General features: G+C 28.7%; 1 protein-coding gene across 6 annotated transcripts in view; it reads left to right on the top strand.

The window, feature by feature from the left end:
* Positions 1-25,951, top strand: part of LOC142328838 (N(4)-(Beta-N-acetylglucosaminyl)-L-asparaginase-like) — a 95,545-nt gene that overhangs the window by 56,160 nt on the left and 13,434 nt on the right. For 2 of the 6 annotated variants that reach the window (XM_075372926.1, XM_075372924.1), the window contains exons 1-3: positions 2,405-2,544; positions 16,265-16,335; positions 17,952-18,111. In XM_075372926.1, the coding sequence (XP_075229041.1) occupies positions 2,405-2,544; positions 16,265-16,335; positions 17,952-18,111 (371 nt within the window). Of the gene's footprint in view, positions 1-2,404; positions 2,545-16,264; positions 16,336-17,951; positions 18,112-25,951 lie in introns of those variants that run through there. The other 4 variants (XM_075372927.1, XM_075372928.1, XM_075372930.1 and 1 more) reach the window with 2 other exon arrangements.

Here is a 25,951-nt window from a genome sequence, read left to right as displayed (position 1 = left end):
CTTTGAAGAAGAAAAACGTACATCAGGATTACTAGAGAAACTTCCTATATAAGAAAATGATCTATTTGGGTAAGAACAAGGATTGAACATAAAAATCAAAGTACGAAGTCTGTAAATAAAGTAATGAGACTATTTTTTTTTGGCAGCCAAAATGGCAACACTGTAAAGTTACTAATAAACATATGATTGTATGACATATGATTAACAGATTATACGAACAGCTGATTTATATTAGTTATTAATATTTTTGGTCTATTGTTATCATGTGAGACGTAAACAGAGTTTTCGTGAAACGAGTTTTTGTTGTGTTACAAAAATGAGTGATACTAATTATAAACAATGTTGTGCAATCAAGTTTTATGTTAAACTCGGTGAGAATGCTACTGAAACTTTTTCAAAATTGAAAGGCGCATATGGAGATGACGCTCTGTCACGAGCTCAATTTTTTAGGTGGTTTAAAGCGTTTTCAGACGCCGGGAATCAGTTGCGGACGATCTATGCCCTGGAAGACCGTAGACAAATCTGTTAAGACAAATAATGGTTGCCTGTTAATTTCTTCATTAATTCAGTTATATAGTTTCATATCAGTATGCCAAGTCAATACAAATGTTGATGATGTTTAAAGCCAACCATATCGTGATACCTCCTGTTAACCGTAGAGACTGATTGTTTGATGAACTTCATCTCTGAGATAGGCACTTGTATCTAGATACATTACATATATTTCACTCATAAGAAAGGTTATTGTAATTTTAAAAAAATAATTAGATAAACTAAACTTCCCCATGCCCATCCATTGTGTTCTTAAACATGTACTATAATATTTATCAATTAGTTATTTCAAAATTATTTTATTCTGTATCGCTTTTATTCAAACAGCTGCATCATTATCTTTTATTATAATTATTTTATTATGTATTAATATTGACTATTATATCCATTTGCCATTTTTATTCATAAATTATGAACAAAATTTCAATTCATTAATTTTGTATTTTGTAATGTTACTCTGATCAAGGTTTTCATAGTTTCCCTTGAGCCTTCCAGGAAAATTCTTAACTAATTTGTTTTTGGGATACCCCTAGTGGAATAATATCCCTGATATTCTAGCTGCTGTGCTTATAACAAGTGAAGTTTTTAACGTGTTAAATTGAGACCTTTTTCAAAATTTGGTAAACAGTAAATTTGGAATTAATAGAATTTAATAGAATGAAAAAATCTGAAAAGTATCTACTTTCTATTTTTCAAACTTCATATTCTACAAAATAGAATTTCATGATTTTTGTAAAATATTATATTTAATAATTGATTATTATTATTTTTTTTTTTTTAGAGAATGTATTTTTAATCCTTTTAATTATTAAGAAAAATTATTTTTTCTTAATAAAACAGTTATCATTATATATATATATATATATATATATATATATATATGAACCCTTCATTTTTTTTATTCTCTCAAATTTTCAATGATCCTTTCTAAATGACACTTTAAATATGCAAGGTTTTGGCTTGCACAGTACAACTCTTTAAATAGCTAACAGAAAAACAAAAGACAATGTTTTATAAATGGCATCAATGAGTCATAGAGCCAAATTTATTACCCTTGTTAAGTAACTTAAATATGTATTTAATTTTTTAAATATTATAAGAAATTATTCATTATTTCTTATTTTGTTTTATAAAATATAAAATGTATTTATATTAAATTTAATCAAATTTTTATCTGCTGTTGTTATAAAGATTTACTGTTTCAATTTTTCAAGTAGCAGTAAATACCATATAAGCAGGAAATGTTTAGACTGAGTAAGACTTGTCTTAACAGACACCTCTTATCAACAGGTCTCTTTACAAATTAAAGACAGTATTGCTATCCCTAATTTCTTGAAATATGGTTACTTAATAAAACTTCTCTGGAGCATATATATTCTGATCAGTGGAACAGGAACTATGTTGGCAAAAATAATTTTACCCCTCTGGCTATTGCATAATAACTGCTATATAGAGGGATATTATTGCTTTTCTAATCAGTTATATAAGTTTTCTGACTCAAGGGATCACGAAACATCAATCTGGCAAAATACCATTTACAAAAAATGTGGATATCTCTCTCTCTCTCTCTCTTGGTGTGTGTGTGTACTTTACATTTGTGGCAGAGACTTGAAATTTGATAGGATGACCAATAATTGGATAGGAAAACAAAATAAATTACTCCATTACTAAAACTAATGTGAGACAAAAACGAATAACTGTTTGTTTGTTTTATTTTTCATATATAAAATAAAATTAATATGTTGTGAATACAAAATAAAATAGTAAAAAACAAAAAATAGTAACTGAACAATTTGTAAATAACAAAACTTGTGAAATTAGATATCTCTAAGGTAATAAGCTACCGTCCTCCATGACGCGAGTAGTAGCATCTCAGCCTTTCATCCAGAGGTCCTGGGTTCAAATTCCAGTCAGGCATGGCATCTTTCACATGCTACAAATCACATTCATCTCATCCTCTGAAGCAGTGACCCTGGAGGTTGAAAAAAAAAGGTAACAAGCTGTTTTGAGGTTACCCCACAATAATCTTATGAACTAACTTATTATCTCAGTTTTTTTTATTTTTACTCAACATAACAGATATGGTTATTATTAAAAATAAATACTGAAATAAGAAGTTATTTATTACAGGTTTAATTTTTGTTCTGTTTAATGAAAACTGACTTATTGTACTGATAAAAAACTAATCATAACACAAGTCAACAAAAAAATAATAATTTGATAAAAATTATCAAGAGAAAAGATAAAAATAGTGAATTAGAATGTATTTTTTATGCTGAATCTTAAGTTCAATCAATTTTTCTTCATTACCCTCAGATTTTTAGTTATGACCCGTTAAAACATTGAGAAACTTCTGAAATAATAAAATACAAAAATAATAATAATTACGATTAAAATTCCTACCTTTATTTTGCAGACATTTACGTTTATCTTAATTTCATATTTTCCTTTTGTGTTCAATGAAGTTTTCTCTTTTATCATCCACCAGTGGTCAGTCATCGTAATACATTCATCCCATCTGCCTTGATAATGTGTTCCATCTCCAATATATCTTGGTGGAACCTTTCTTCTTGTTTATTGCTGATGTCACCCAAGTTTAAAAGGAAATAGTCCAAATGAGAATGTAAAAATTGAGTTTTCAATAATATTTTTGCAGTGTATATTTTTGTAGTTCACTAAGAGTTCATTTATAAGCTGATCGTGGTTTTCAGCTTTTTTTGTTTCCAAGAAAACCACTAACGAAATCTTTGAATAACTTCCATACTACTAGTTCTTTAGGATTCAGTTTGCTGTCAAATATATTTTCACGAATTAATTTTCTTATTTGTGGCCCGATGAATATTCACTCTTTTAATTTGGCTTCATTTAATTGTGGAAAAACCTCAGTTAATAGATATGTAAAGCCACCTTTATCTTTATCTAATGGTTTTACAAAATTCTTCATCAGGCCTAGTTTTATGAGTAGAGGGGGTAAACTAATACGATCTACTTCAAGAAGAATATTATTGCCAACACTTTCCTTTCTGGAGTAAACCGAGTTCTTTCTGGCCAGTCTTTAAATGCATAGTGTTTATCTACAGCCTAACTACCCCACAAACACAAGAAACTCATATAGTTTGTAAAGACACTCTTGAGATCGAGAAGAAGCCCTGTAGTTTTTAGGTCACTAATGATTTGCCATGAATCTTACTTAATAGCTATTAAAATTTTTGACATACTTGTACTTTCATTCCTACAGCATGTGCTACTGGTATAGAAGAAAACTTTTTCAAGTTATGTAAAAACACTGCCTTTAAGCTTCTTTTTGATGAATAAATAAACACCAATCATGAATAACATATTCAATGTCCAGTTTAGACATTAGCCCCCTAACATCATGGCAGGAACAAATTAAATCATCTCTTTTAAAGCATTTCAATAAATTTTCATTTCAATTTCTATAGTCTGAAATTTTAGTATCCTTGTTTAATAAATTCCATTCTTTAAGATGTGAACCTAGGAGTTCTGCATGTTGTTTCATGCATCACAAATACAAGTCATGAATTAGGTTGCTCAGTTCTGTTAGTGTGATGAGAAGATGAGGTTCAGAATTTGATTCTTCTGGAATGTAATTAGATCTATTGATGTTGAGGATTCATCAGTTGAGTCTTCTGCAGAATCAGAAATTTCTTTCCAAGAAGTTGGAACAATTATAATCAGTATATCAACACCATGAAGTACTGGTCTCATAGCTGAACAAACATTTGAGTATGTAGTACTACTTTTATTGTTTGAATTGAAACCAGTAACATTTGCTAAGAAAAAATAGTTATCGTAATGGTTAGTAGGAACTCGCCAAATCGTAGGTACGCCAAAAGGCAAATGCTCTATTTTCCTTTTAACCACTGGGTTAGTTTAATATAATATTTGATGCATGCTACATATAGAGCCCAGGATTTATATTTGTCTCCCAAGGGACAGTCAAAACAATGTCTGTAAGTAGTTTTCAGCAGATTCAATATTGGTTTTCATTGACTTTTCATGATGAATTCTCCACAAACATAACTAAAAAATATTTGGAGAATTTTTACAAGCCCGATTTTTATTCATTGTAAAATTCAAAGTGCTTTAATGAATGAAAGTAAACTGGAATATTACAGAAATACTTACTTAATTATAAAAATAATTAAGTTTTAATTTATAAATACTTAATTACTTAAAATAATCGATAAAATTGTTTCACCATGGAGTGCAATAAAACACAGTGTGACACACAAACAACTTACAAATCTTGATGTTCAATAAAATAATACCAAAAGTTAGAACAACTTTTGGTATTAAAAATATCAATAAATTTATGGCATTACTTATGAAACAATCTTTATGTAATATGTGTATGATAAAACCACTACAACTAAAGAACACAGTAAATCATACCAAGAGCTGAACTTATACTGAAGAAAATTTCATCTTGTTGAAGTACTTATTACTTTTGACGCTCTGACATGTCTATACATGTCTGGCTTGATATGAAATGATATCATTCAACTGTTATGTATCAAATATAGGACTACAGCATGCGTCACAATATAAATCAAATGTGAATAAGAAAACATGCAGATGTACTAACTTATTTGTATTGTTTGTTCCACAAATGATGGAACAAATAAATTTAAGGGGTTGTAACTTAAGAGTGTTATGTGACAGGTTGTTTCAGAAAACTTCATTCAGATTCAACATATAAAATAATATATAGAACACCTACTCTCTTTTCAGTTCCAAATTTTTATGTTGACCAGTGTAATTAAATAATATATATTAATAATAGTTCAACTGATTTATTCTTTAAACTTTGTAAGGAATAGTTACAGTCATAAGAATTGTGATAAAACATAATTAAGAATACACTGAATAAAACAGATGTAACTAAATTATATAGAATATGCCATTAACACATTGGATAAAAAATATTGAATCAAATTGGGTCAAAGACTTCGATTTATTAAGCATTGATGTCATTGAGTTTATAAAAAAAATTTTTTTTTTTTAATGTATCTTAGTATTTATTATATTAATTATCTGTAGTAAATATAATACTACTACACACTTGTTATGAAAATAAAATAATCAATCCTAGTATTCTCAAGGAGTCATGCAGCAAACAAGCAGTTTGGTGAACTGAAATTATTTATGTAAATCTGATTACATTACTTATGACAAATTGACAATTATGTAACATTTGTCTTTCAATACTGCGCCATAATTTTTAATTAAATACTTTATTATGCAGTACTTACTGTTATCTTCACAGACACCATATATTAATTGAATTACATATAATTTGATGGATTTGTTTTTTTAGTGTAGACACAAAATTGCCTTATGTTTTAACATCTAGTTGTTTTATAAAACACATACTTCTATTATTTTGAAATAATATTCTATAAATTGTCAGTTCAACTAAGTACAAAAAATGTCAATGTAGATATTGAAAACTTCTTGGATACCATTTTTTTCAGAATTTGAAACATATTGTGAAAAAAATAGTTCTTATATCATAATATATAAATTGTTTTTAATTAGGAGGTTAGGGAACATGAAGACTTCAACATCTTCTTCAGATCCATGTCGAAAAAGAAGGCTAAAATTTTGGACACCAACATGAATTTTTATATTTCCTTAGGGTAGATCACATTTTGGAAAAATATAGTGATATTGTTATATTTCAATATTTAATTGAGGATGATTAGGAGCTTAGTCTCTTTTTCAAGCAACATTACATAAACATCGTCTTCTTTTATATCAGATTTATTTGCTCTTTTATTGTAAATAAAATATTTTGAAAAAAAAAAGATTTTAAAAATAAATTTTCTAATTTTTATTAGTTAAGGACTAGGGAGTAGAGGCCCATGGAGGCAAAAGTGCTTGAACCTGTCCTTCAAGTGTATGTTTTTTTTTAAGTAGAAAAAGGGAATTTTGAATATCACAATGTTTCAATATTTTACAGGAGTAATTAGGGGAGTAACCCACTGGGTTGACTTAGTGGTGAAATCTTCAGCGCAAATCACCTAATTTTGAAGTTGAGAGATCTAAGGTTCAAATCCTTGTAAACACAGTTACTTTTATACGTATTTCAATACCTTATTTATTACCTATGTAACAAAATTATTTAAAATTCTGATGTATACATTTTCTTAACATTATTTAATTGAACATTAAATTATTTTTTTACTTACTTCATTCCCTTTATTTATTCTTATTTATTTTCAAATCAAACTTCTCTTCAAGTTGCAATTTTCACCACTCAGTATTTCTTCTAATCTTTTTTTAACAGAACAATATCATCAGTAAATCTTAAAATCTTTATTATTTATCCATGGATAGTTCACTCCCAATTTGATCTTAAAATTCTTGTGTAGTTTCTTATGAGTACAAGTTGAAAGTCACCAGAAACAGACTTCATACTTGTCTCACTACTTTCTGCATTAGATTTTGTCTTTCTTTATCTTCTATTCTTATTTAAGCTACCTAACTTTGTAAAAATTGTTACCCCAATTAATAAATTAAACAACCTATCTTTTTCTCTGGTTCAACTTGATTTGCCTTAAAATTTTAAACATATTGTTTTATTGTCGTTATATGGCTTCTCTAAATCTACAAATGCCATACGTATATATACAGAGTGATCATTTGAAAAGTTACCACATTTATTAGTCAACAACTATCAATTCCATCATTTTTCTGTCTGTAGGCCTGTATACCATTCTCAGGGGGAACTTTTTTAAAACTATTTTCAAAGGGATGGAACCTACCCTCTACAGCTACCTCAACTCAAAAATCTTAAATGGTAATGGTAGCTTTTAATTACATTAATTGACAACCCAAAAAAAAAATTAATTTTGGTGAAAAGAAAATTAAAATCCGCCTACCCCTTTGCTTAGTAGGTCCAAAAAACCATTTTGAGTAGTACTTTTTTTTAAATTTCAGTCCAACTATAAAATTGGTTAACTATAAAATTACATGATATTACTTTTAAAGCATTTGAAATAATTATAATCTATGAATTAAAACTATGAAAATTATTTTTTAAATTACCAACACAAAATTTTGCACTTGAATGTTTTCTGAATTTTCAAGGGTTGAAAACTTATTTTGTTTTTAATGAGATGATGTAGCTTGTGAAAATCATTGGGAGGCCCTTTGAATGACAAGTAATTTGATACAAATAAAATAAATATTGGTTCACTGATATTAAAGTTATGATTAAAAATGTGTTTGTTTAGGTTATGTTGGGAACAGTGTTATTGAACCAGAGCATTAGTTCTGAAATCGTCTGTTGTTGTTAAAAATATGGGTTTTAGGTATCTGCAGTATTAAAAAAACGTACCAGTAAACACAGCATTATAACATCAGTTAAACATACAAAAAAGCAATAAGGTACATACTTCTTTCCTGGCAACAATTTTATAATTATTTTTGTTGGACTGAAATTTAAAAAAAAGTACTACCCAAAATTGTTTTTCGCACCTACTGAGCAAAGGGGTGGGCGGATTTTAATTTTTTCCCCCAAAATTCAGTTTTTTTTCGGGTTGTCAATTAATGTAATTAAAAGTTACCATTGCTATTTAAGATTTTTGAGTTGAGGTAGGTGTAGAGAGTAGGTTCCACCACTTTGAAAATAATTTTAAAAAGGTTCCTGCCGAGAATGGTATGCCTGCAAAATGGTATGCCTGCAAACAGAAATACAATGGGACTGATGTGTTGCTGTTGAATAATAAATGTGGTAACTTTTCAAATGATCACCCGGTGTAAATATATATGTATATATAAAGCTTGCCTTTTTAAGATTAAGCTGAGGACCAGAATGACCTTAGCCATGGTTTTTCTAAAACTATCTTGATTCATAACAGTACACCTTCAATCTTATGTTCTACAGTATTAACCTGTAAAGTATAAAATGTGTACTTTTTATGGAAATTATCTATAAAATTAAACGTGAGTTTTATATTAGAAATAGGCAACTTATTCATTAGGAATGACTATATATTGAGTTGTTTCTTTGTTTATTACCACTATACAACACACCAAATTAAAAATCTAAATTGAAATTACTACAGAACTGTCATAAAATTGAGTATATTATCAGGCTTTTACAATGGAAGTTGCCTTTCTTATGTCTTAACTCATCCCCATGTATGCACTTTCTCTTATTTATTGGTTATTTTTAACACAACTGTTGATATGAAAATAATAGTGCAGAATTACCATAAGCAGCTTTGAAATAAAATATTTTAGTAGTGTACTGGCTTTTTCAGTTAATGTAGAAATTCCATATATACGGCAATCTAATATCTTTATTTCCATATTTATCTGTCATATTCAAAACTTTTTATTCAGAATTATAACTGCAGAACTGTTTTATCCCATAATGTTCAACTGAACATTCAGTTCTATTTAATTGGTTGTGCTCCATTTAAATCAAATGTTATTTTGACAGGGATAAAAATGCAATAACTTATTTATGTGTAAATTTTGTATAATTGAAACAATTTACAAAGTGAAGTGAGGTTCCATCTTATACATCAATGTATATTTTGACATCAATGTATATTTGTAATGCATTGTGCCCAAACATATTTTCCTGTAAAGTTTCTTGCTATTAGATAGAACAATGTATGTAATGATTTTTCATAAAATTTCTGAATGATTTCACAGTTAGGGTTTAAGTTAAGATGCAATATAGAGGGGAAGTTTCCATTGCCAAGCCAGTAAAATACAGTCTCTCCTCCATTCCTGATACAATCCTCTCTTGATATTAGATACTTTACTCTACTTTTTACCGCAGCTTTGTCTGACATTTGTCTCCTCCTCCTCTGCAATCATCAGTCTGTGATGCTTAGTTTCCCTGGCAGCAGTGCTAACAATACCATTAATCCAACAGGGTTAATATTAGAATTGGCTGAACTTTGTAGTATGAATTATCAACTATTCTACTTTGTACTTTATTTTTCCCTTTGTTAATTCAATAGCTGTAGAGTTCTATTCACTACACTCGGTATAAAATGAACAGTCTACTATTCTCATTATTAATGTATCAATGGCATCTGTTATTTGTATGAAGAAAATTAAAATAAAATAAAAACTAAAATAACCTTCATGAAATCTAAAATTTCAATCGGATTTGAAAATTACTGTTATTTTTTAGCTCGTTTTAAGAATTTTATTTGTTTAATGTAAATAAACAAACATTGAATAAAATTGTTGTTGTTAAGATAATAGTTACTGTTATCTTTTCTGCTAAGATTACTATAGTTTCCACTCCACTTTTTGAAAATGAAGTGGTTCCGAAACGCATCAACAAGAGATAAAAGAATGAAGCTAAGAAACGTAAGCAATACTAAACATAGAAACTATTGTCATATTACCAGAAAAGATAATAGTAATTATTATCGTCACAACAACAATTTTAACGAGGTTAACAGACCAGGATTGTAAAGAAGTTTGAATATACATTAAAAAAGTTGTATAAGACAATCACAAACATATATATGGTTTAATAAACAATGCATTTTCAATCAAGTAATACATAATTATACTAAAATTAAAAATAATAATAGTAGTTATGCAGCAAAAGAGCAACTAAAAAGGCAGAAGTAAAATGGGTAAAAAATGGAAATTAAAACTTAATATACAAAAAAAGAATAACAATAAAGAATTTATCCATTTATATTTGCAAATCAAGCAACTCTTTTTAGTCAACACAGTAAATAATATAATAGAAGAAATAAAAAATATTATAAAGAAAGAAACCAAAGTAAAATATGCATGAATGAAGAAAAAAATTTGATAAGCTAACCAACCATAATGAAAAAAATTAAACCAGAAAAAATACAAAGATTAAATTCCACCAAAGAATTGTTGTTAATAAAGCTAACATAAATTTAAATGAAGATGAATTGCTAAATAAAGGAGTAAAACATAATATAAACAATTTTAATATTGAATAAATTTGAACAAAACATTATAGATATAGAGAACACAATAGAAATGATACCAATAGAAGAACAGACGCTTGCAAGACATTTAGCAGTAAAATTAATTAAAAAACTAACAAAAAAAAAAATGAAATGTGTAAAAAAAAAGATAAAAATATTCAAAAAAATAAAACATAATATAAAAAAGAAACTAAAAGAAAATAATGCACTAATTACATAAAAGCACATAAAGGAAATGGCAGTAGTTATCATTATAAAAGAAGATTATATTAAAGAAACAGAAAATTTTATAAACAGAACACCATGTACAGTAGAAAAGAAAGATAAAATCAAAATATATTAGAAAGAAATTAAAGAATATATAAAAAAATCTAAAAATTTAATTAAAGAACATGATTACAAATATATTAACATGAATCCCTGTACACCAATTATGAGAACACAAGTTAAAATCCACAAACAGAATTTACTGATAAGACCTGTAACAAATTTCATGAATGCGCCAGCATATAAATTAGCAAATATTAAACGATTTAGGAATATTCAAAAACCAATATACAGTAAAAAGATCAGTAGCAGAAAAATTAAAAAATATAAGAATAACAGAAGACTGCAGAAGTAATTCTTCAGCAAAACCAGTTCAAATTTAATAGTAAAATATATAAAATGAAGGATGGAATAGGCATGGGCTATCAGCTTTACTACCACTATCAGCTTTAAGCAAAATATTCCTACAGAATATGGAAGAAGATAATATACCAAATGTCATGAAAAAATACAAATTTTTAGAATATATTAGGTACATGGATGACACTTTATTAGTATTTAAAAAATAAATAAATAATAATGAAGAAAAGATTGTGGAAGAAATTGACAAATTCACCAAAATATAAAATGTAAAAGGGAAAGACGAAACTATTAATTTTCTAGACCTAAGAATAAAAATAACAATCTAGATTTTGAAAAAGCAGAAAAGAAACCTTTGCAGATAACATCATAGCTACGATTTTAATCACCCAATGGAGCATAAATAGCTCCTCTTAAATACATGATAGATTGACTACAAAAATTACTATTAAAGAAACCAGCATATAAAAAAGAATTAAACACTATTTCTGAAATAACAGAAAATAACGAGTATAAAAAAAAATGTTCAAAAAATTAATAAAACAGAAATAAATTAATTGAAACTAACATAAGAAATGATAAAGAAACCTAAAGTGGAGTAAATTAATATTTCTGAATAAGAAATGTACCCACTTAAACGATACTTTAATGAATATTATATAAAAATGGTTATAAAAACAAATAATACACTAAAAAAGATTTTTAATACAAACATAGAAGAAAAATATTTATACAATAGTAATGGTATGTACAAAATAACATGTAAATGCAATGCAACATACATACAATGGGAAGAAAATTAAAATTAAGATATAACGAACACATGAGATCTTGTAAAAATTAAAAAAATTATTCTAATTGGACAATGCATTTAATAAAACAAGGACATGCCCCAATGAAAAAGGAAGAATTAACAAAATTAATTCACAAATGTGTTAAAAGAAGAAGAATGAACACTTTAGAAAATCTAGAAATCTTTAAATTAAAAAATAAAAATAAAATGATCATAAATGAACAGATCAATATTCAAGCAAATGTTCTTTTCAAGAACCTCAATTTATTGAAAGCAGGAAATAGATAAATAAAATTTTTTTTTTTTTTTTTTTTTTGTCTTCAGTCATTTGACTGGTTTGATGCAGCTCTCCAAGATTCCCTATCTAGTGCTAGTCGTTTCATTTCAGTATACCCTCTACATCCTACATCCCCAACAATTTGTTTTATATACTCCAAACGTGGCCTGCCTACACAATTTTTCCCTTCTACCTGTCCTTCCAATATTAAAGCGACTATTCCAGGATGCCTTAGTTTGTGGCCTATAAGTCTGTCTCTTCTTTTAACTATATTTTTCCAAATGCTTCTTTCTTCATCTATTTGCCGCAATACATCTTCATTTGTCACTTTATCCACCCATCTGATTTTTAACATTCTCCTATAGCACCACATTTCAAAAGCTTCTAATCTTTACTTCTCAGATACTCCGATTGTCCAAGTTTCACTTCCATATAAAGCGACACTTAAATTAATTATAAATTAACATTTAAATTAATTTTTGATGTAAACAAATTATATTTCTTACTGAAGGCTCGTTTAGCTTGTGCTATTCGGCATTTTATATCGCTCCTGCTTCGTCCATCTTTAGTAATTTTACTTCCCAAATAACAAAATTCTTCTACCTCCATAATCTTTTCTCCTCCTATTTTCACATTCAGCGGTCCATCTTTGTTATTTCTACTACATTTCATTACTTTTGTTTTGTTCTTGTTTATTTTCATGCGATAGTTCTTGCGTAGGACTTCATCTATGCCGTTCATTGTTTCTTCTAAATCCTTTTTACTCTCGGCTAGAATTACTATATCATCAGCAAATCGTAGCATCTTTATCTTTTCACCTTGTACTGGTACTCCGAATCTAAATTGTTGTTTAACATCATTAACTGCTAGTTCCATGTAAAGATTAAAAAGTAACGGAGATAGGGAACATCCTTGTCGGACTCCCTTTCTTATTAGGGCTTCTTTCTTATGTTCTTCAATTGTTATTGTTGCTGTTTGGTTCCTGTACATGTTAGCAATTGTTCTTCTATCTCTGTATTTGAACCCTAATTTTTTTAAAATGCTGAACATTTTATTCCAGTCTACGTTATCGAAAGCCTTTTCTAGGTCTATAAACGCCAAGTATGTTGGTTTGTTTTTCTTTAATCTTCCTTCTACTATTAATCTGAGGCCTAAAATTGCTTCCCTTGTCCCTATACTTTTCCTGAAACCAAATTGGTCTTCTCCTAACACTTCTTCCACTCTCCTCTCAATTCTTCTGTATAAAATTCTAGTTCAGATTTTTGATGCATGACTAGTTAAACTAATTGTTCTGTATTCTTCACATTTTTCTGCCCCTGCTTTCTTTGGTATCATAACTATAACACTTTTTTTGAAGTCTGATGGAAATTCCCCATTTTCATAAATATTACACACCAGTTTGTATAATCTATCAATCGCTTCCTCACCTGCACTGCGCAGTAATTCTACAGGTATTCCGTCTATTCCAGGAGCCTTTCTGCCATTTAAATCTTTTAATGCTCTCTTAAATTCAGATCTCAGTATTGTTTCTCCCATTTCATCCTCCTCAACTTCCTCGTCTTCCTCTATAACACCATTTTCTAATTCATTTCCTCCGTATAACTCTTCAATATATTCCACCCATCTATCGACTTTACCTTTCGTATTATATATTGGTGTACCATCTTTGTTTAACACATATTAGATTTTAATTTATGTACCCCAAAATTTTCCTTAACTTTCCTGTATGCTCCGTCTATTTTACCAATGTTCATTTCTCTTTCCACTTCTGAACACTTTTCTTTAATCCACTCTTCTTTCACCAGTTTGCACTTCCTGTTTATAGCATTTCTTAATTTCCGATAGTTCCTTTTACTTTCTTCATCACTAGCATTCTTATATTTTCTACGTTCATCCATCAGCTGCAATATATCGTCTGAAACCCAAGGTTTTCTACCGGTTCTCTTTATTCCGCCTAAGTTTGCTTCTGCTGATTTAAGAATTTCCTTTTTAACATTCTCCCATTCTTCTTCTACATTTTCTACCTTATCTTTTTTACTCAGACCTCTTGCGATGTCCTCCTCAAAAATCTTCTTTACTCCTCTTTCTCAAGCTTCTCTAAATTCCACCGATTCATCTGACACCTTTTCTTCAGGTTTTTAAACCCCAATCTACATTTCATTATCACCAAATTATGGTCGCTATCAATGTCTGCTCCAGGGTAAGTTTTGCAGTCAACGAGTTGATTTCTAAATCTTTGCTTAACCATGATATAATCTATCTGATACCTTCCAGTATCGCCTGGCTTTTTCCAAGTGTATATTCTTCTATTATGATTTTTAAATTGGGTGTTGGCAATTACTAAATTATACTTCCTGCAAAATTCTATTAGTCGGTCCCCTCTTTCATTCCTTTTGCCCAGCCCGTATTCACCCACTATATTTCCTTCCTTGCCTTTTCCAATGCTTGCATTCCAATCTCCAACTATTATTAAATTTTCATCTCCTTTTACGTGTTTAATTGCTTCATCAATCTCTTCGTATACACACTCTACCTCATCATCATCATGGGCGCTTGTAGGCATATAGACGTTAACAATCGTTGTCGGTTTAGGTTTTGATTTTATCCTTATTACAATGATTCTATCGCTATGCGTTTTGAAATACTCCACTCTCCTCCCTATCTTCTTGTTCATATCGAAACCTACTCCTGCCTGCCCATTATTTGACGCTGAGTTAATTACTCTAAAATCACCTGACCAAAAGTCGCCTTCCTCTTCCCACCTCACTAATTCCTACTATATCCACATTTGTCCTACCCATTTCCCTTTTTAAATTTTCTAGCCTACCAACCTTTTTCAAGCTTCTAACATTCCACGCTCCGACTCGTAGAATGTTATTTTTTAATTTTCTGGTGACCCCTTCCTTAGTAGTCCCCACCCGGAGATCCGAATGGGGGACTATTTTACCTCCGGAATATTTTACCAAGGAAGGCGCCTCCATTATTGCTATGTGAAAATGCAGAGAGCCACATTTTCTTGGAAAAAAAGCAGCTGTAGTTTTCCATTGCTTTCAGCTGCGCAGTACTCAGAGGACTGAGTGATGTTGATACGGCCATTTAAGTCGTCCTGACTCACGCCCCTAACAACTACTGAAAGAGCTGCTGCCCTCTTTCAGGAATCATTCCTTAGTCCATTCCAATCATTCCAAATAAAATTAAAAGATAAGTATTACCATTAATAACAAATAAACAAGAAGGCCAGATAAGGCATGACGTCAACTACAGAGAGGGACGATGACTAAATGATATATAAAGACTTACAGAAATATAAAAAATCAGTAAAATAAGTTTTGACAATGGAATGGTTCCAAAACATGTCAACATTCTAAGCTGATATCTTAGCTTAGAATGAAGCTAAGAAAGGTAAGCAGTACTAAACATAGAAACATTGAATACTTTTATTATGAACTATAGAAATATTTGAGATACAAACAAATATATATATATATATATATATATATAAAATCTATAATAATAATAATCTATATTAATGTTGGTAGCTCAAAAGAGCTACCAACATTTGATATCTTTAGTTCAATACCATGTGGTGTGACTTAAATTAATAAAATTTACTGATACGTTTAATTTTAAGATATAACTAAGTGTTATGTGAATATAATTATATAATAAAAGTAAATAAAAATTGTATGTTTCATTTTAAAGACAATTTATACTGTATGCTCAATAACATATTTTTATTACTTTTAATTGTAGATTTATTACGGACTATAAATAATTATTTTTAGATGATGTTTTCAATTCAGACAGTGATGTTCAGAAGTTGATCATCATACATATAGTTTTTTAATAATCTAATACATAACTTTTTATCATGGGAACAATTAAAGTGAAACATATTTTTCTAGTTATATTATATAAATTTTATTTTGAATATATTACAGGGGAGACAGATAAACAGAATTATTATGGATCAGAAAATTTTAAAAAACTAAAATATGTAAGTCAAAATTGTCAAACTAATAATAAAAATTCTTATTGCAGAGATAAGTTCATGAAAAAAAAATTTCCACTAGTTATTAATACATGGAATTATACTATTCCTACTACAGAAGGTTTGTTTATTTTTATGTTTATTTTATTATGTTTATTTTTAAATTTTTAAAGAATATTTTCTGATATGCACAGTGTCTACCATGTAAATTTTATATTGAAGAAAAGGTTCTAATGATAAAATATTAACTTCTAATACTTAAATATTTTTTTATGAATTTCAAAATCAAAGGAATTTTTTCATTCTGGCTGGGTGTACATTTATGTCTTAAAGAAATATGATAGCACTTCAAAATATGAATAATTATTAGCAACTGTCTTTTAAATTACCCTTATAAATTTTTTAAAGACAAACTGAATAAATTTTATATTAAAACATTTGTAGTAACCAAAATCATTTTTGGTTGTCTTTTGCAAAAATCTTCATAACTGGTAGTGCTATTTTCCCCTGGTATCAGTTGATATTAGTACTGATGTTTTTGACACATTCATTGATACATTCCTATATAAAATAATTTTTTCAATGTAAACAAAATAAAAAATGTTATTTATAAACAAAAATAATACATTAACAAACATAAACAAAGACTCGGAGAAAATAAATACCTGATAAACTTTCAGTAAAATCTTAATAGTTTGAAAAAAGCTGAATAAAATATCATCTTACAAAAAACAAAAAAAAAACAAGACTATTGCATACAAAACAAAATCACAAAAAAAAATATCTATATAAAGACCCTTTCTTTCTTTTTCCTATTTAGCCTCCGGTAACTACCGTTTAGATAATTCTTCAGAGGATGAATGAGGATGATATGTATGAGTGTAAATGAAGTCTAGTCTTGTATATTCTCAGTTCGACCATTCCTGAGATGTGTGGTTAATTGAAACCCAACCACCAGAGAACACCGGTATCCACGATTTAGTATTCAAATCCGTGTAAAAATAACTGGCTTTACTAGGACTTGAACGCTGTAACTCTCGACTTCCAAATCAGCTGATTTGGGAAGACGCGTTAACCCGGTGGGTTACTATATAAAGACCCTGGAATATATAAACTGAACTGCTCCAATTAGAAGATCTTCTTCATCAGACAAGTGGTGTACAACTTCAAACAAAGATATAATGAATACTTAAAAATATTCTATAATAATGTAATCAAAATTTTACAACCACTTCACAGTTTAAAATAATAAGTTTTCTAACATTAACAGCTTTGATACTCTGTACATATACAATAAAGAATCACATCTTAACATATTTTAACTTATGAAGTACACAAAAACATGCAATGATGTACTAAATATACAAAGATAATTAATATCGCACACTTCTTTACCACCACACTCCACCAACATGTCTGCTTGATTAAAAAAGAAAAACTCCCAGCATTAACATCAGCTGACATAGGATGAGACCAGTAGGAGCAATCATTAACAACGGTTGAAAAAATTGTTGAAAACATTTTGAAATTATCAAATCTGATTTATTTTTTGTCATTATAAAAGTTTATAATTTAATATTACTATCATCACTAATCATCTTGCAAAAAAAATACAACAAAAATTCTTACAGTAATCATATTTTATTATTCTTTTAATTCTTTGTTAATATTTATTTTTAGGATTTACTCAACTTTGTTTTAGAATGTTATGAAATTTCATGTTACCAATATTTTCAGCTTGGATGTCAGTACTTTACAACCTGTCTGCTTTAGATGTAGTTACTAATGGAATATCAGTTTGTGAATTTTATCCATCATTGTGTAATTTTGAAGTTGGATTTGGAGGAAGTCCTGATGAAGATCATGAAACAACATTGGATGCATTGTTAATGGATGGGTGAGAAGAATTTTATTGTTAAATAAAAACACACTAGATACTTTATTTATGTCTGCATTATGGGTGGTTGTACTAGTTAATTACATCAATTTTCTAAATTTTCAAAATAATGTGAGATTTTTTTTTGTTTATCCAACAAAATAATAGTCTACATTATTTAAATATATTTTTTATAAAAATTTGGTGATTTTTTTTTTTACAAAAATCACATTATTTTACTTTGTGTAATGCCTACAAAATAATGGATACAATTACAAGAAACATTACAAATATTTTCTCTTTCATAATATTTTAGTTTGACAACATGAGAAGTAGCTTTTGGTAGTTGGGTTAGGTACTACATATGATTGCTATTTTAATACATTTTAAAGAAACTGGTACTTTTCAATTCAAAGAAAATGCAATATGACTGAAAAAAGTATTTTGTCACAGAATTAGTTTTCAGTAAAAGAAAAGTATGATTACGTCTGCCTGCAGTCAAATTAAATTTAGAACAAATACTAAAACAAATGTACAGATGGTAACTGGTTTAACTTTAATTCTTTGCATTTGCACAGAAAGCTTAGTAGAAATTTAAAAAGCAGCTCTGAACAACAGTATGGGCAAAAAGAAGAATCATTTGGCTAAAACCAAATGATAACTGGGCCAAACAGATTGGTAAAATATTACATTTACCAATGTTTCACAGTTTTATATTCAACAAGTTATATATTTAATTTTTATTAGCAAAGAATTGTGTTTGCTAAAAAGACATCCAATGAAAGAATATTGAAAGAACATCCACCTTCAACTAACAATCAATTTAGCATATTGAAAAAAATGTTTTGAGATTGTTATGTATTTCAGGTTCTTGATTCATTAGTACTGGTGGATAGTAGATTAAAAATTGATGATATACCTTCTTTTGCACACACAAATGTCACACAACTTTGAAAACTGTTCACTGTAAGAAATAAAGTATTCCATTTGTTACATTACATGTTACATTACTAAAATGTGAGGGAAAAAATGTAAAAGAACAAAACATTCCAGTGTTCTAGTACCCAGACAACTTTGATAATAATCCAATTAAAAGTCTGACGGTAACTGTGAAAAAAAAAGGTAAAAATAAACTGTATCTCAGAAACTGACCTAATTGAATCTCTAATAAAACATGAGATAAATATTAAAAATTAAAAAACGACTGCCAAAAAAAATATTGTTGAGAAACATTGCTCTGTAATATAGGATAATTACAAATACAGAATAACTAAAGAGCGTGCGGATAACAACTTTTTCAGTAGTATAATTTTTTTTTAAATTTATTTATTTATATATATACTTACAGGATAGGCCTTATTATCTCTTAATTACTTCACCTTTCATTATGTCTATTTTTTCTTATCTCCTCCTCCCCAATTGAAAAGGAAACTTTTACTTCTTTTTTTAGTATTCATGTTTCAGATTTATATTCTTAGGTTCATATCCAAATTGTAAAATTTCATAAGATGGTTCCTCAAAACTAAATCCGTAAATTTGTTTTACTATTAAATACTTCATTTGCCATTGCTATTCTAGTTTCTATTTCAGTTTAATTTTACAGATTCCTGTTAATAACATACTTAAGTACCCAACCACTAATAAGCATAATAAAAGGTTTAGAAAAAGGAGCTCATAAGTAAAAAATAGATATAATGAGCTTTCAAAATAAACTAAGCAGACCATTAAACACAAAACAAAAGTCTCCAAATAAACATAGGATTCCAGGATAAATTACTTGAACTGATTCATCTGTACAGTGTTTCATTGGACTAATGGGATGAAGGTACAAACAAAGAAACAGTAAATAATTAAGGTCTCCATTGAAGCATAGAGTTATCAAAATTTGCCTACTATTTCATAGAAGTAAATCACAAATTCACAAAAATTAACAACCTTCATATTTTGCATATACACAAAAAAGGTTCATATCTAACAGTAAAACATCATGAAGTATACAAAAACAGACAACAGTAAATAATCTAAATAAACATACGTATTTAAAAATCAATACACGTTTCAACCACACTTCAAATGCATGTCTTCCTATCAATAAAAAACCACCTACAATAATATCAGTCGACACCAGACCAAAAACAACAGTCATAATCAATGAAGATTACTCTAAAAGTATTTTAATTTGAATCTTGGAAGCCTTATGATTAATAATCTAGTTCAGTTTGGAGGTAAAATGTAATGTAGAAATTATTATTTTACATTATTTTTATTGCTAACTGTGATGGGAATAAATTTTATACATTTTTTTTTTCTTTATTTGCTTATGAATGATTTGAGCATTTTTCATAAATAGCATTTCTGCTAATAAGCTTTTAATAAATAAGTCTCAATATTTTTATTTTTATTAAATGTAATTTTCATGTATAAAAAATTCATGGTTTAATTTGTCTTTAGTTTCAATTGTAAATTGTAATTTTTTTATAATTTGGTATAAATTTATACCAAGTCATTTTAAGTTAATGATTTTACATGCGTATTTCTCATATTTATTTATTTATAGTCTAATCCCTAGTTACAGCTATCTTCCTTTTCTTACCTTTTTTTTAATGACTAGGATATAATTTTGTAGCATATGAAAACATCATCTGATAGCGATTCAAATTCAGAACCTTCCAAATGAAAGGTAAAGATCAGCTATATTATAATTGTATTTTTTTTCTGATTTGGCCACTATAGACTGCATTACAACATTTATTTAGTCTTATTCTGCTGTCTTCTCTTTTTCTAATATTCCTTCAGCATTTCATTTCACTGCACCATTTTTTCTTTCCTCAAACCACTGGATCTTAATTTGTGTTTTTTTTTTTTTTTTATTGTGAATGAAAACTTTTCAATCTTTGGATTTTTCCCCAGAAACTTTTCTAAACAGTATTTTCTCTTCAGAGATATGTTTTTCTCTTAAGCCTTTTCTGATTTCTGAGAACCAAGTTAATTCAGTTTGTTTTTAAAGAATTTTAATATTTTCTTTATCAGTCTATTTTTGCCAACGTTTTAAAGATACCCATCAAACATTAATCTTCTTTCTTTCTGTTACTTTGTAAGTTTTTTTTTTTTTTTAATATTTCAGAGTTATTTTTTACTTTACATGTTTCATTCTCTTTTGTGGGTCCTAAAATTCATTCTATTATTTACTTATTTATATATTTTTTTTTTATTTTTAATTTCTATAACTGTAATAAAATTATTTTTTTTAATTATGTTGTTTCAGTTTTATTTTTAAAAAAACCAACAATGAAATGAAAGTTGTAAGCAAACTAATACTCCACCATCTTTTATTGAGTTAACTCCAAAAAAAAATATCTCTTGATTTCTTTATATCTTTATAAACAAACAGTTAAAATGAAATTTATTGGGTAAATAAGTGAAAAGCCAACCACTTAATTTTTCAGTAGACAATGTTACAAAAATCAGCTTTCTGCTGATATTTGCATGGCTAAGGAAACACATTTTTGAAGCTGTTTAGTGATTGTGGGAGGGGTACTAGTAAATAAATAAATAAATGCAATTTTAATTTTAAATATTTGTAATATGATAATATGCGATGCTGGTTCTAGATTAATCAAGTGATCTGAGTTAAATGTATTTTTTGTGTATGATTTTTTTTCTTTATTTAAAATGTCACTAACTTCTAGTCATTACCTTTAAAAAGATGCCAACAGTATGCATTTAAATGAGCCCAGTGTTGTTTAATTTTAGAGATGTCTAAGAAGCAGCTTATTGAATTTGGCCTTTTGAATTTTAATATTTTTATTCAGAATCATTTTGGTATTATAATTGTCAATATTAATAAGATTATTCAGTTTATTTGTAAAATAGATGTTGTTGGATCTAATGTTGAAAATAGTCTTATCATTTTCAGATGATTTTTTTTTTTTATAAATGTGATTTTACTTTTATTTCAAACTCTTATTTTCCAGGACCTATTTCCTGGAAAATTAACAATTTCACAGATATAGCAGGTGTAACAGGTTATTGGATGCTGTTTACCTCCTTAACCAACATAGAAATTTTTATTTTCGTTTATTATTGATAATCATAATGTTGCTTTACTATCAATATATCAATATACCTGCATAATATATAATTAACTATGTTTTATTCATAAACTATTAATGTATCATAATTATAATATTATTGCCATATTATAATTAAAATTATATTGATTATTAAAATGTAGTTTTAATTTTATTATCTAATTCATTATTACACCTTAACATTATTATCTGTTGGGTTTTTATTGTTTTAGATTTATTATTATTAATATAAAAATATATATTCTCATTAAAGTGATTTACTGTTTATTAATTACAATTATTCTCTAGTTTTATATTGCTTCACCTTGGTAGCATGATGTTATCGATTTAATTTTTTAAATTAAGTTTTAAAGAGGTGAATTTATTAGTTTTTTAATTACATTTTATTTTTTTATAAAATTTAATCTAGTATGTCTGTTAGTAGCCAAACTAGCTAGTTTGCTTGAGTAGATTTCTAGTTTGCATTTGTGTATATCCTCTCCCCTAGATAGGAAACACAATTATGAAAGAGAAGAAGCTTCAGTTCCACAGAAGTTTATTCCCCACTGAACTCCATAAAGAAGTGGCTCCCTACTGGTTACTAGGATGTGCCAGCATGATCCTGCATGTGAAAGCGAGGCAGTGGCTTATAGGTTCTATGACACTTATCAAAGAAAAAAACCATTAAAGATAGGAAAAGGGAATAGAAGTAATGTGAAAATCAATTCTCATAGAAATTGCCGCTGACTGGTGAAGGTTTCGATAAAGCTCTCCCAGAATTTTTTTTATTTCTAATCTTTTATTCTTCCATTATTAGTTATATTAAAATTTATTATTTTTTTTAATCTTGTTTGACCTAGTATTTTATATACCAGATGGGATAAAGTCAGTTTCCCTACTACTAATGAGAAAGTAACAAATAAAAAAGTTAAAAAAAGAATTGCTTATTAATATGTAGTACACATTAGCGGAAGTATTTGAAGCCAAAGTGTTACCCTCTTGCCATTATGCAACCATGACAGTGTTTAACTATTGAATTATACATTTTAAAAAAAAAAAAGCTTATCCCAGTTTATAAAATCAATTGAGTTTTCAATCAACAGCTTAAATAAAACTTTGCAAGTCATTAAAACAGATAAAAATGATAGCCATTCCAGTTATTCCTCAATCCCTATTCATTCATCTTAATTCTTTGTCCTATTCAGTCAGCAAAAGTTGATTGAGATAGCCTTTATCTCCAACTTAAATAGCATAATGAGGAAGTGTCCCACTTTGCAGTTAAACACAGGGATGATTAATGTTGAATGCAGGGTTACTTAACAGTTTAGAAATAACTACATTTCATAATATCTCAAAATATGATTCAGACATGTTACCCTTACATTGAAGGAATAAGGTCCTAATATTCATTTTTTGTGATTCCACACCAACATAAACTCAGGTACATTAAGCTCTTCATCTATAATTATGTTAAGATTTTTATCAGACCAATAAACACAATTATGATGGTTCATTTTGAGGCACACTTCACCATATTACAGAGCTAAAGAAATGTGAACATACTTCTCAATAAATAAATTCTATCCTTCTGGCAATATCGTTTTCCTAAAGTAATCTTGAATGATTGCACATAAACTTCAACTTCTCTAGAATTTTTTATAAGATTATTCTGGGTATTTCCAGCATAGCAGAGTTTTTCTGGCTGAAGTTTGAGGCTTCTTTAGTAATATCTCCAAAGTTGTTCTTTTCTTAAGTTCAACTAGTTCAAAGCTAATCTGATCATGGAACAGCTTTAACTCTTACAGTATTTTATGTTCAACTTATGCAAATGTTGGTAAATCTGTGGACTTACCAACATACATCTCTCATTGAATTATTTTTTTATATTAGTAGCAATATCTTTATTATTTTTCATCAAAACTGAAGCATAAAAGCTTTTTCTTCAACACTGAAGCGTAAAAGCTTATTGTTGATTTTTATAGTTATATCCATTATTTTAATATAGGTACAAAAATTAACTGAACAGCAGTTGAAAAGTACTTTTATCAACTGATTACTATCAACTGCAAAACCTTAATTTCTCATTTTTTTCAGAATTTTATAGAAATTAAATTTGTATAGAGAAGAAGAAACTGGCTTTTAGGCCATTATAAGTGGCCTTAAGTATTGTCATGAATTATCATGTTGTAGTTAAATGAAGTTATTATGTGCCATACTATGACTTATAAATTGTGCCATTAATTGGGTAAATTATGTTAGTATTAAATGATAATTATGCTGAATTATGTTGTATCTTGTCATAAGTTATTAGATTGTAGTTAACTGAAGTAATTATGTGCTATACCATTGATTATAAATTGTGCCATTATTGGGTACATTATGTTAGTATTAAATGATAAATATGTTGTAAATTGTGTTGTATCCCTATTATGAATAATTATGTTGTAATTACATGAGGCGATTATGTGTCATACCATTGGCTATAGATCGTGTAAATCATGTTAGTATAAGGATGAAGGAAGGCAAAAACTCTCTGTAATACTACTATGAGATGTTGGCTATTGCTATCATTTAGAATAATGTGTACTTTTTCCTGTAGCAATGTAGAGTTTAACTGTTTTGGTAGAGCCTAGCAAACCAGGCACTGTGAAAAAGGTACATGCTGTATCTTGGGCTGGTGTCATAATGTATAATAATACATTATGTACCATTATTTATGTATATTGGAAGGATGACTTAAAAACAGTAATCAGAGGGCATACTATTACTGAAATGACGTACACGCACAACCGCATAGTGAGGATACGTCTGCGGGAGGTGCAAGTAGGTGTAAGCACCAGTTTAAAGAGGGTGATTACCCTATAGAGACTTACAAGCATGGATGTGAAGCATGGAGCAGGGCCTCGGCTGTTCGTGAAGAGGAAGAAGAGAGTGTGCTGAGTACACAACGGGGGAAAAAAAAAAAAGGGGCGAATCGTGGTCGCCGAGTAGGGACAGGGAGGCAGCCTGAATGCAGAGGTCACTCAGGCTCCTTCATATGCAAGAATGAGGGTTAGTCGGGGTGCTCCGATGATGCATTTGGGACCCTCAAGGTATTAGAGGGAGGGACGCGGCGGTTTGCCGGTTGCACGCAATGCGTAAACGGCAACCTAGAGTAGGGACAGGTAGGGTAGCCTCTCAGTGGAGGGGTGTAGTGGTCGTCCAGAAGGGAGGGCTACTGCACCTTGGTGAAACTGGGAGGACCCTGTTGGGAGGCCAAGGAATGGCGCGACAGGGGGGGGCAGTCGACTGCCATGGCACTACGGGCCGACTGAGTTTTGCTTAACGGCGAGGACCAGTTGCCCTGGGGTGCTTAAGAAGGTAGGGAAAAAAAAAAGTGGCCTTAAGTTAGTTTTTAAATTGACAATAATATTTTTCATTAGACTGGTATAATTATGTTATTATCATAAGCTACTTTTTATCTTATAATGTAGGATTTCATGGACTAAAACCAAGCTATCTGTTTTAAAATATATAAACTGTTAAATATAGTAAATATTAGATATTGAAAAAGGTCTGTGTAATGTAAACCAAAAACAATGTAACAATTTTCTTTTTACTGCAATCCATAATCTACCCTATTTGATGTTGAAGGCTTTCATATAATACCAGTATTTTGTTACTAGTATCTTTATCATTGAATGAAATATCAGTTAAGTTTATAGATTTACTATTTTCATTATTTTATCGTTTTGATATCGTACATTATTGTAATTGATATTGTTTGATTATTTATGTTATTAAAATATGTT

Source organism: Lycorma delicatula, chromosome 8 (assembly GCF_047948215.1).
Source record: "Lycorma delicatula isolate Av1 chromosome 8, ASM4794821v1, whole genome shotgun sequence".
In the NCBI taxonomy this organism is placed as follows: Eukaryota; Metazoa; Arthropoda; class Insecta; order Hemiptera; family Fulgoridae; genus Lycorma; species Lycorma delicatula.
This window is presented reverse-complemented; position numbering and strand designations above follow the sequence as displayed.